At 40.5% G+C, this 13272-nt stretch overlaps 1 protein-coding gene across 3 annotated transcripts in view; it reads left to right on the top strand.

The window, feature by feature from the left end:
• Positions 1 to 13272, top strand: part of LOC126185089 (band 4.1-like protein 5) — a 167700-nt gene that overhangs the window by 106040 nt on the left and 48388 nt on the right. For all 3 annotated transcript variants that reach the window (XM_049927886.1, XM_049927885.1, XM_049927884.1), the window contains one exon: positions 4602 to 4748. In XM_049927886.1, coding sequence (XP_049783843.1) covers positions 4602 to 4748 — 147 coding nt within the window. The remainder of the gene's footprint in view (positions 1 to 4601; positions 4749 to 13272) is intronic.

Below are 13272 nucleotides of genomic sequence, written 5' to 3'. Positions count from 1 at the left end.
AACACTGCGGAAAATACTGAAATGTTTTACAAGAACTTTCCTCGAGAACAGTTTCTGCAGCTGTTTTGAATAGCTGCTTGAGTCTGCAGTATTTTGGGACCACATATTTGTGTGAAAGTATTATTTCAGCACTGAAATTAACAAAATTTGGTCTTGGGTATAGTTTTACTGATGTTCATGTGATTGGAGCAATGCATGTAATAACCAGTCATCTCACTCCAGACATAAAGATGCTAGTGAAAAAAACATTTAAAGACAAAAGTAGAGTGATGAAAATAGATGTTTATTCCTTTTTCATAAGTAGTAGGCCAGCTCCAAACTTAACACTTCTCAGTAAGATTATATGACAGATGTTTGATTTAAAAAAATCATGTGTTCTCTGCTTACACTTTGTCTCTATTGTATTCGCGAGCAGGAAATTAAGTCAATGAGAGCGGAATGTTATTCTCTTTTTGTACCACTGCAGCCCTCTTCTCCCCCCTTCCCGACCCGTTCTCTAGTGAACTGAATGACAGGATTTTGAATTTTTCATACTGTTTGTCGTTTCTGGCACTTTGTGGGGCTGTACAGTCTGGAACCGCGCGACCGCTACGGTTGCAGGTTCGAATCCTGCCTCGGGCATGGATGTGTGTGATGTCCTTAGGTTGGTTAGGTTTAAGTAGTTCTAAGTTCTAGGGGACTGATGACCACAGCAGTTAAGTCCCATAGTGCTCAGAGCCATTCGAACCATTTTCTCGTTCACTGACAAACAGTGGAAAACAAAATGGCTGTATTACAACTTAATAACTGACGTGCAAGATGATTCATAAAAGCGTGCACGCTAGTGTAAATACAATTGCTTTTTTCCATGACAGAATTCTTATAAGCTAACTATTACTACTTTTTCATTCGACGAAACTTTTGTGTAATGGAGGATTGATCTTTAAGGCTACACTTCCACAAATACTTTGAAGGTGTTATATTGTTTCATAAGTAGTCACTGTATTGTCAAAGTCTAATAATTGCGACAATGGAAAAAATACTAAGATGATTACAAACTCGAGCATCAGCTGTCAGTCATGTATTGTCTGCAGTCCTGTTCATGAGTAAGGGAATGCAAGCTGTGCATGCATCATGCCTGCATGGCAGTACATATGTCTACAGCACATGTGGGCAGCTGATACGTCCAGCCCTGATGTAAATGATATTGGGAGCTAGTGGATTTAATGACTCACTCCAGAATGAGTCTGTTGTCACCAATCACTAATAATAATAATAATAATAATAATAATAATAATAATAATAAGTAGATCACATCACAAGCGGATGTACAATACTAGCAAATACAGAATACACCAGAAGACATGACAATGTAGCAAAAATAATACATCAACAACTTGCCATACAACATAAACTAATAAAACAACATGTTCGCACATACAAGTATGCACCACAAAATGTACTGGAGAATGATTAATACAAATTATACTGGAACAGAACCATTATAACAGATAAAACACCACCACATAATAAACCTGACATCATACTCACCAACAAAAAGAAGAAATTAACACAACTAATCGAAATATCCATACCCAATACAACAAATATACAGAAGATAACAGGAGAAAAAATTGAAAAATGCATCCAACTGGCTGAGGAAGTCAAGGTCATGTGGCATCAGGATAAAGTTGGCATTATACCAATTATACTATCAACTACAGGAGTCATACCACACAATATCCACCAGTACATCAACGCAATACAACTACATCCAAACGTATATATTCAACTACAGAAATTTGTAATTATTGATACATGTTCAATTACCCAAAAGTTCCTAAACGCAATGTAACATACATCGTACAGTTAAAAGGAGGTCACGCTTGATCGAGGTCCGTGTCACTTTCCATTTTTAACCAGACATAACATCTGAGAAAGGAAATAAATAATAATAATAATAATAATAATAATAACAACTGAAAGAAATGGCATCCTAAGTGAACTACTGGCAACATCTTTTCGGGTAACTGATACCACAACATGTAACGATACACTTCAAAGAAGGGTGCTAATCCTTATTTCTAAGTCAGCAAGCTTCCTCAAAATAACGAGATTTCTTTAGAAACATTGTGTGTATGGGATAGAAGCACACAGACACCTGAAAGGAAGGGGGAATCTTTATGAGAAGATTGCAGAAGAAAATAGTGTGATACACTGCAGCTGTAGTGGTGGAATAGAATTCTGTACATGGAGTTTTGTTTGAAATGTAGGAAACTAAGTGTGACAGATGTCTGATATAGATTTGATGGACTGCTATTTAATTTGCTTATCCGTGAGTGAACTTAAAGGCTGAATTGCAGTAAATTTCTTAACTAAAAATGTAAAACTTTTGTAACATTGTAGATAACACATTAGTGAAAAATTCTTGGTTAACATGAAAGTAGGGATGGGAAATTAGAACATGTCTCAAGAATGCTTCAGTGCTTTACAAATAAAGCACACCTTACAAGACTCTTGACAAGATCATCACACTTCTTATATTGTGATTATTTGTAGACTGAAATTGGCAAGAGGTCTAGATATCTTGCCCAGTGATTCAGTAGACTGAATGATGCATAGAGATTTGACCTACTCTTTTCATTGAAAAATGTTATGCATGCAAGCTAGTACAAGATCTGCAGCATCGTATCATCCACCCCCATACTCCCCCCTCCAATTACCAAATTGACAATTCCTTGGCGCGTCAGGTCTGTCTTATAAATTGATCCCTTCTTTCTTCAGATGGTAAAAATATGTAGCAGTAATGCTGATATTTGCCTTATTGAATTTTTGTATGATATAAAATTCTGAGAATTATCCAGAACATTGTACTGGCGTATTGCAATGCTGCTTGCCACTCTGCATCGCCCCACCCCTCACCTTCTTATGTGCACACCACCACAGTAACAGAGAAAATAATTGCACAGATACTTTGTCAGGAATTATTATATTTTGAAAAAGCTTTTCAGTCATCTCCAACTAAATTTGTATCGACAGTTCTTGAGAAACAAGGTAATGATTCACCTTGTGTTAATATCTCAAAAAATATATGGACCTATGCTGCAGCATTCATTTGACTTTAGGACAGTGTAAAATTGAATTGAAAGAGAAGGTGGGCAAAGGATTCCATTCACCAAATTTATTTTCAACAGCCCTGGGGGAAGCTTTTGGATCTGTGAACTGGGAAAAGATGAAGGAGTAAGTTTTAATGCAACATACCTGAACCCCCTTCATTTTCCTGATGACGTTTTAGTTTTAACAACTAAGGGAACAACTTAACCAAACAATTTTTAAATGGAGCCAGAAAATAAATTATAGTAACACTAAAATACTATTTGCTCAGCACATTGGGGGAAAATGCAATTAACAGGGAAGAAATCAAACCATCGATAAGTTTTTGTGACTAGGGTAGTTAAAGATGATGACTAGATGGAGAGTGAAAGACATAAACAGAAGATTGAAATGGGGTTCATTTGGTAAACGAAGTTGAGTTTGCAGAATCAAGCTTTCGATGTGTGGAGAACAGCATATATCCATAGTATTTACTTAGATGCAAAATGCGGAACCATTCACAAAACTGAGGTTTGATCAGTGAAAAAGAGATGCATCTTGAGGGGGGGGGGGGAGGGAAGAATCAGTAGACACACTGTAGTGGGAGGCGTAATTATGACTGTAATGGCAATGAAATGGAGGATACAACATGTAGCCATGCAAACAAATGGCAGATAAATGAAGTAAGTTCTATGCAGGATTGCAGAGACAAGAAAGGACTGAAAAGGTAGCCAGATGAAAGGTGCATAGGTGTAATTGGAAAACATGTAGAAGCAGCAGGAATAGGTAAAGCTGAAGACCAAAATGACTGTAGAAATCAGGTGGTCTTCAGGCAGCAGTGGAAATTGAATGGCAGCTGCTGCTGCTGCTGCTGCTGCTGTTGGTGGTGGTGGTGGTGGTGGTGGTGGTGGTGGTGGTGATGATGATGATGATGCCACCTCACATATAGTATACCATTAGTTTAATAATGACAGAAGGTTTATTTGTATGAACTAATTGCTTTCTCTTTCTTCACTGTACTCTTCTCTTGAAAGATATACTTAATGATTTACTTGTTGAATGACTAAGTTATGTTATTGTAGTGATTTTTTGAAGCACATCAGTGAAACAAATTTCGTTATATCACTTTGCCTCAATAACACTTGCCATCTCAATGAATAGAAGTATGAATTTTTTTAAAGTAAGAGTGTGTTTAAGACAGCCTGATTAAGAATCAATTACAATGTGAGTATCCAAAAGTCTCAACAGTCATAACAGATAAGGTAGAAACCTTGTGTGGTACCTGTCAGAAAGAACATAATTATTCACTTCTTGTACTACACTGCTATCAATAAATGTTAGAGACAGTTGACATAGATAGGACATGATAGGAAAAGAAAAAAATGCCAGTCAGTGAAAGCATAAATATGTGGCTTGGAACACTCTTGTAAAATGGCCATGTCAGTATTTAAATATACTTTCTTAAGTTTGTTAATTGCTTCAATTCATGACATTTGGTTCATCTAACTTATTTATAACTCTTATTTCAGAGCGTGAGTCACTTTCGAGTAAAGTACTAGCTGCTGAATCTCCATCTCAAGGCCGTGTTGTGCCAAACAATCAGAATTCAAGATACATTGTAAGTGGAAATACACGTCCAATTCCTCCAGATCAGTTGAAGTGCAACATACTGAAAGGTAAATACATCTCTGAAAATTATCTTAAAAAGAAAAGCTGCAAAAAGTAGCAGTAATCACAAAAGTGGTAGATCACACAAGGACTGTCAGAAACATTAACATTTGTACTTAAGCTTTATGTATTGAAGTTGCTTCTGTTTTGCCACAAATAGAGTAATGAACAAAATAAAAACATGGAAACTGACATGCATGGTAGTGGAAAGATAAAGTTGGGTCTCACATCAAGGAAAGCTTCAAGGTACAGTTTATGAGGGAGACGGGGGGAGGGGGGGGGGGGAGAGAGAGAGAGAGAGAGAGAGAGAGAGAGAGAGAGAGAGAGAGACTTCTGAAGCAGGAATCATTAACTCGGAAGCAACACCATTGGCTGTTGACTTTTTTGATTTTGCTGTTATTCAATTATGTTTTTGACTGTTAATTATTTTTCTTTCATTGTTGTAGCATATAATGTAGACAACGTAGTGTTCCTCTTTTTTTGTCGCTGAAGCCCCAGTACACCGGTTCAAAAATACTGCTGTTATCTCACTATCTAGATCTGGACTTTGTTTTTGTAACTTTGATTGTGTGTGGTTGTGTTTAAGACAATTCTGGCTGTGTTCATAGGTACTGATCTGAGCTTATGTTACTTGTAGTTGTAACATTTGCTCTCCACTCTGTTTTTCAGCTTAGCATGAATCTTGGTATGTACATGTTATGTGGCCCAGGCCTGTGATCTGCCTTGTTTGTGTCTGGCTCTACTACAAAAATAGTATCATCAACTTCACATTTAGGAGAGGCCCTATAACACTCTGCTTCCTGATTAAGCATTTTATGTTGCTTTCAGTTTCTAGCTTATCAGAAGACAGTTCTTAATTCTTGATCTCATATGAGCATCAACTTTAAAAGTTGCTATTGTTCCTCTACTGTAGTACAGATCAGTAATACAACACACAAAATATTGGAACTCTGTTATGTTATCAGCATGGCAGACACAGTTAAGAAGAAATAAAACAAGGTGTAATATAGTCTGTTGGCAAACTCGTGAATGAGTGAGTGAGTCCACACTCTGCCTACCCAGCTATGTCATAAGGCAACCACTTCTGAAATGCTTTAATGTGTTCCTGTAATCTGACCTGGTGGGGATCCCAAACACAGAAGCAGTACTCAAGAATGGGTCTCACTTGTGTTCTATACCAGGTCTCCTTTGCAGATGAAGCACACTTACCTAAAATTCTCATAATTAACTGAAATCAACCAATCACCTTCCCTACTAAAATTCGTACGTGCTCGTTCCATTTTGAGATGCTATGTAGTGTTACACGTAGATATTTAATCTATATGACTGTGTCAAGCAGCACACTACTAGTCAAAAGATGTAATTGTGGAAAAAGTGAAGAAATTATAATGAAAGATTGCTAAATCAAAATTGTAGAAGTAGCTTTTGATGTCGGCATATCAACTGGCTCGTACCATGAAATCTTTCAGATGTTTTGTGACATTTTTTTTTCAAAATTCAATTTTAAACAAAACCAGCAGTCACTAAATGAAGTAAATAATGATACAGAACTACTGAAACAGGTCATAATAGATGATGAAACATGAGTTGACATATATGATGTTGAAAATAAGAATCAGTCGATCCAGTGGAAGAAATCTGGATCACCAAGATCGGAAACAGCTTGACAAGTGCAGTCAAGTGCGAAGGCTATGCTCACATTCTTCTATTTTAACAATATGGTGCATGATGAGTTCTTGCCATAAGGTGAAACGAACAAGAAGGGAACTGCTTAAAAGTTCAACGCCATTTGTGAGAAGCGATCCGGGAAAAATTCCAGATGTGTGACAGAATAATTCACACTTTTGCACCACAATAATACACCAGCTCACACTTTGTTGTGTGTTCGTGAATTTCTGGCCAAAAACAATACTATAATGATTCCCTAGCCTCCCCATTTGTTCCATGTGACTTTTTATGTTCCAAAAAGTAAAGAAAACCATAAAAGGCAATCTTTCATAAGCATAGATGAGATATTTCCTTACTTGTATCAAGTATTTGCATCACCAGTCAATTACATCCATTCTTTCGTTTCACCCTCTTTGGGGTACGCTGGATCAATCATTTCTTTGTGCGTTGTTCTTTTCTTAGGGCCCAGTATTTCTTCATTCTTTTTGATCTTCTTCTCCTCTCTTCTTCCGAGATGAAGGATTTGGACTTTTGTGTGGATTTGTCTTGGAACATTATGTTTTCATCTTTAGTAATTAATTTAGCAGTTCGATCAACAAGTGAATTTTCTGAAATATTTAGTTCCACTAGGTCTTTCTCAGTTTCTTTAAACCAGTTGGGCTTCGTTTTTCGGTTACGGAAGAAGTCAAAGATTTGTTTAGTTAATCTGTTGGAATTCATTCTGAGATGATGACCATAAAAATTTATTCTCCTTTTTCGCATAGAATCTGAAAGTTTTTCAATTTTCTTGCAGAGAGTTTCATTTTTGATGTATATAATCTTATTGTTTTGAAATTTTGGCCCAATGAATTTTCTTAAAATTTTTCTTTCCTTTACCTCAAGTTTCTCCATTTCGCCTTTGAAATTCATGTTAAGTGTTTCTGCTGCATACAGTGCTTCTGGCTTCATCACTGTCTTGTAATGTGTAATTTTGGACCCCCATAAAAGGGATTTTTTGTCGTATGTATTTTTTGTTAGTTGGAAGGCCAATTCAAGTTTATTTTTTCTGGATTCCAGTGCTTTGCTTTCCCCAGCATTCCAACTAATCCATTCTCCAAGATATTTGAATTCTTTTACTATTTCAATCTTCTGTTCTTGAACTTTGAGGTATTTACATGAGTGCTTGATGTTTGTCAATATCTTAGTTTTTTCAGAGGAGATGTGAAGACCAATTTTAGCTGCTTGTTTCTTTAGTTCAAGGATTTGCTCCCGTGCTTCTTCCATTGTTTCAGCAAACAGGGCCATATCATCTGCAAAAGCAATGCAATTTACTTTAACGTTCTTCTTTTTGCAACCCAGTCTTATACCACTCTTAATATTTGTGTTTAATTCTCTGACTACTTTCTCAAGCGCACAATTGAACAGCAACGGTGAGAGCCGATCGCCCTGTCGCACTCCCGTTTTTATTTCAAAGGGTTCTGATAGTTCGCCCATAAATTTAACTTTCGAAAATGTATTTGTAAGGGTCGCTTTTATAATATTAGTTGTTTTATTATCCAAACCCATTTCTTCCAGGACTGATAACAGAGATTCTCTATCAATCGAATCATATGCTTTTTTGAAATCAATGAAGGAGATTATGTATGTCTTTGCCCTTGATTTTTGGTATGCCATAATGTTTTTGAGGTTTAGTATTTGTTCCGAACATGATCTACCCTTTCTAAAAACTCCCTGGTATTCCCCGATTTGCGGATCCAATTGCGGCTCTGCCCTGTTCAAAAGGACTTTAGAAAGAATCTTGTACATTATATCCAGCAGTGATATTCCTCTGTAATTGTTGGGGTCTGTCTTCAAACCTTTCTTGTGGATAGGGTGGATGAGAGCTGTTCTCCATTCTGCGGGGATCTCTTCTTCTTTCCAGATTTGATCGAAAACACACTTTAGGGATGTAACTGCATTTTTGTCAGCCTTTTTCCATAGTTCGGCCACTATTTGATTTTCTCCGGACGCCTTGTTGTTTTTAAGTTCTGAAATGACCTTCTGTAGTTCTTCAGTAGTCGGTGGTTCTGAATCCGGCTTCTCACGGTTGTTTGGGATGGATTCAAATTTTTCAAGGATGGGTTCACAATTCAAGAGTTTCTCAAAGTAGCCTGCTAGTATTTTGCAGTTTTCCGTGTTGTTGTGAGCGATGGTCCCATTTACATCTCTCTATCAGAATTTTTTTTTTTTTTTTTTTTTTTACACACAGACCTCTTCCATAAAAATCCCATTTCACACAGCGTCTTATGCGAAACATTTTTCTGCCCAGGAGAAAGGATTGTTTCGTTTTTCAGTATTAAGTAATTTGCATAATACTTGCACTAATTTTTGGTTTATGTAAAAGTTCTCCATCATTTGTCAAATTACTGATTTTGTGAAGCTGTCAGTAATGATAGGTTTCCTCCCAAAATTCATAGCACTCTTTCTTGGCGATTTTTTGTAAACCATATGGCTTATTTTTACATTCCTTTCTGGTCCATCATGTTGTGGTAATACTGATTTTTGTATAAAAGAATTGCACAATAACAGGGTGTATATGACCCGGGTCAATCAGAAGATCTGGGAAAAGCCCGGGAATTTTTCATTGTTTTAGTTTTCAATTAAATTCTTGCAATTTTTACTGGTAGGAACTAATAGTCTAACAAAGGGTGTTACTGTATCTCACTACTGCAGCAATAAAACATGAACGAGGGGGGGGGGGGGGGGGCGGCGGAGTTGAAAATGCAAATGCGCCATATACAACAACAAAACACGGTGCTTATACTAGCATCTGCCAACAGCAAAATGTGTGAAAGGCTATAGGAAGACTTGGTGGAATAACAAATTGGAAACGCAAAGAAAACAGGTACGGAGACTGTCTAATATTGCGAGACGTAAAGGACAATGGGTTAAATATCGTGAGGCCCTTGTCAGTTACAATCTTGCAATAAGACAAGCAAAGGAGGCATCCTGGAAGGCATACTGTGAGGAAATGGAAGGCACGGCTGCACAAGCCAGACTTCACAAGATTCTCACTAGGGTACCAGCTAATCCAGGAGGTACGTTGAGGAAGGAGGATGGGGAATATACAAAGACAGCAATGAGAGGCTGGAATTGCTCCTCAAAACTCACTTTCCTCAATATGCTCTGCCAAATATCACAGACCAGTATGTGACCCCAGAGAGACAACGGTTCTCAGGCACTCGAAGAGAGGACTGGGAATTGGCCAAGGAGTGTGTGCACTTCAACAAAATCCAGTGGGCGGTGGGAACATTCCAACCATTCAAGTCACCTGGCCCAGATGGAATTTTTCCAGCTCTGCTGCAACAGGCAGGAGGAAAGCTTATGAGAGTCCTATGCAGGCTATTCAGGGTTAACTTAGCAGTAGGAATCATCCCCAATGTTTGGAGGGCAGTGAATGTTGTCTTCATTCCAAACCCAGGGAGAATTGATCATACAAAGGCCAAGGATATGAGACCAATCAGTCTGTCCTCCTTCATTCTCAAAACATTGGAAAAACTGGTTAATGTATACGTTGGGGAGAGGAGGCTAAGTAGGCTCCCTCTGCACCTGAACCAATACGCATACCAACCAGGTAAATCATGTGAGATAGCTCTCCACCAACTCGTCGGGAACGTGGAAAAAGTACTTCACTTCCAAGAAATAGCCCTCTGCATCTTCCTGAATATCGAGGGGGGGGCCTTTAGTAACATGACCTTCGATTCCATGGTAAGGACAGCAGAGGTGCATGACCTGGGGACCACTATATGTAGGTGGACCAGAGCCATGCTTAGTGGAAGGAAGGTAGAGACTACCATGACGAATGAAAAGATGGTAATTAAGACCACTAGAGGCTGCCCACAAGGAGGAGTTTTGTCTCCTCTATTGTGGAATCTAGTGGTGAACGAACTCGTTGTTGTTGTTGTTGTTGTTGTTGTTGTTGTTGTTGTTGTCTTCATTCTTGAGACTGGTTTGTTGCAGCTCTCCATGCTACTCTATCCTGTGCAAGCTTCATCTCCCAGTACCTACTGCAACCTACATCCTTCTGAATCTGTTTAGTGTATTCATCTCTTGGTCTCCCTCTATGGTTTTTACCCTCTACGCTTCCCTCCAATACTAAATTGGTGATCACACTGGACTCGCATTCGGGAGGACGATCGTTCAATCCCGCGTCCGGCCATCCTGATTTAGGTTTTCCGTGATTTCCCTGAATCACTCCAGGCAAATGCCGGTATGGTTCCTCTGAAAGGGCACGGTCGACTTCCTTCCCCATCCCTCCCTAATCCGATGAGACCGATGACCTCACTGTTTGGTCTCTTCCCCCAAACAACCCAACCCTAAATTGGTGATCCCTTGATGCCTCAGAACATGTCCTACCAACCAGCCCCTTCTTCTAGTCAAGTTGTGCCACAAACTTCTCTTCTCCCCAATCCTATTCAATACCTCCTCATTAGTTATACACTCCTGGAAATGGAAAAAAGAACACATTGACACCGGTGTGTCAGACCCACCATACTTGCTCCGGACACTGCGAGAGGGCTGTACAAGCAATGATCACACGCACGGCACAGCGGACACACCAGGAACCGCGGTGTTGGCCGTCGAATGGCGCTAGCTGCGCAGCATTTGTGCACCGCCGCCATCAGTGTCAGCCAGTTTGCCGTGGCATACGGAGCTCCATCGCAGTCTTTAACACTGGTAGCATGCCGCAACAGCGTGTACGTGAACCGTATGTGCAGTTGACGGACTTTGAGCGAGGGCGTATAGTGGGCATGCGGGAGGCCGGGTGGACGTACCGCCGAATTGCTCAACACGTGGGGCGTGAGGTCTCCACAGTACATCGATGTTGTCGCCAGTGGTCGGCGGAAGGTGCACGTGCCCGTCGACCTGGGACCAGACCGCAGCGCCGCACGGATGCACGCCAAGACCGTAGGATCCTACGCAGTGCCGTAGGGGACCGCACCGCCACTTCCCAGCAAATTAGGGACACTGTTGCTCCTGGGGTATCGGCGAGGACCATTCGCAACCGTCTCCATGAAGCTGGGCTACGGTCCCGCACACCGTTAGGCCGTCTTCCGCTCACGCCCCAACATCGTGCAGCCCGCCTCCAGTGGTGTCGCGACAGGCGTGAATGGAGGGACGAATGGAGACGTGTCGTCTTCAGCGATGAGAGTCGCTTCTGCCTTGGTGCCAATGATGGTCGTATGCGTGTTTGGCGCCGTGCAGGTGAGCGCCACAATCAGGACTGCATACGACCGAGGCACACAGGGCCAACACCCGGCATCATGGTGTGGGGAGCGATGTCCTACACTGGCCGTACACCACTAGTGATCGTCGAGGGGACACTGAATAGTGCACGGTACATCCAAACCGTCATCGAACCCATCGTTCTACCATTCCTAGACCGGCAAGGGAACTTGCTGTTCCAACAGGACAATGCACGTCCGCATGTATCCCGTGCCACCCAACGTGCTCTAGAAGGTGTAAGTCAACTACCCTGGCCAGCAAGATCTCCGGATCTGTCCCCCATTGAGCATGTTTGGGACTGGATGAAGCGTCGTCTCACGCGGTCTGCACGTCCAGCACGAACGCTGGTCCAACTGAGGTACCAGGTGGAATTGGCGTGGCAAGCCGTTCCACAGGGCTACATCCAGCATCTCTACGATCGTCTCCATGGGAGAATAGCAGCCTGCATTGCTGCGAAAGGTGGATATACACTGTACTTGTACTAGTGCCGACATTGTGCATGCTCTGTTGCCTGTGTCTATGTGCCTGTGGTTCTGTCAGTGTGATCATGTGATGTATCTGACCCCAGGAATGTGTCAATAAAGTTTCCCCTTCCTGGGACAATGAATTCACGGTGTTCTTATTTCAATTTCCAGGAGTGTATGATCTACCCATCTAATCTTCAGCATTCTTCTGTAGCACCACATTTCGAAAGCTCATATTCTCTACTTGTCCAAACTAGTTATCGTCCACGTTTCACTTCCATACATGGCTACACTCCATACAAATACTTTCAGAAACAACTTCCTGACACTTAAATCTATACTCAGTGTTAACAAATTTCTCTTCTTCAGAAACGCTTCCCTTGCCATTGCCAGTCTACATTTTATATCCTCTCTACTTCGGCCATCATCAGTTATTTTGCTCCCCAAATAGCAAAACTCCTTTACTACTTTAAGTGTCTCATTTCCTAATCTAATTCCCTCAGCATCACCCGACTTAATTCAACCACATTCCATTATCCTCGTTTTGATTTTGTTGATGTTCATCTCTTACCCTCCTTTCAAGACACTGTCCATTCCATTCAACTGCTCTTCCAAGTCCTTTGCTGTCTCTGACAGAATTACAATGTCATCAGCAAACCTCAAAGTTTTTATTCCTTCTCCATGGATTTTAATACCTACTCCGAATTTTTCTTTTGTTTCCTTCACTGTTTTCTCAATATACAGATTGAGTAACATCGGGGAGAGGCTACAACCCTGTCTCACTCCCTTCCCAACCACTGCTTCCCTTTCATGTCCCTCAACTCTCATAACTGCCATCTGTTTTCTGTGCTAATTGTAAGTAGCCTTTCGCTCCCTGTATTTTACCCCTGCCACCTTCAGAATTTGAAAGAGAGTATTCCAGTCAACATTGTCAAAAGCTTTCTCTAAGTCTACAAATGCTAGAAACGTAAGTTTGCCTTTCCTTAATCTAGCTTCTAAGATAAGTGATAGGGTTAGTATTGCCTCACGTGTTCCAATATTTCTACGGAATCCAAACTGATCTTCCCCGAGTTCAGCTTCTACCAGTTTTTCCATTCGTCTGTAAAGAATTCACGTTAGTATTATGCATCTGTGACTTATTAAACTGATTGTTCAG

This window comes from Schistocerca cancellata, chromosome 4, assembly GCF_023864275.1.
Source record: "Schistocerca cancellata isolate TAMUIC-IGC-003103 chromosome 4, iqSchCanc2.1, whole genome shotgun sequence".
Taxonomy (NCBI): Eukaryota; Metazoa; Arthropoda; class Insecta; order Orthoptera; family Acrididae; genus Schistocerca; species Schistocerca cancellata.
Note: the sequence above shows the minus strand (reverse complement) of the source record. Positions and strands in the feature narration are given on the sequence as shown.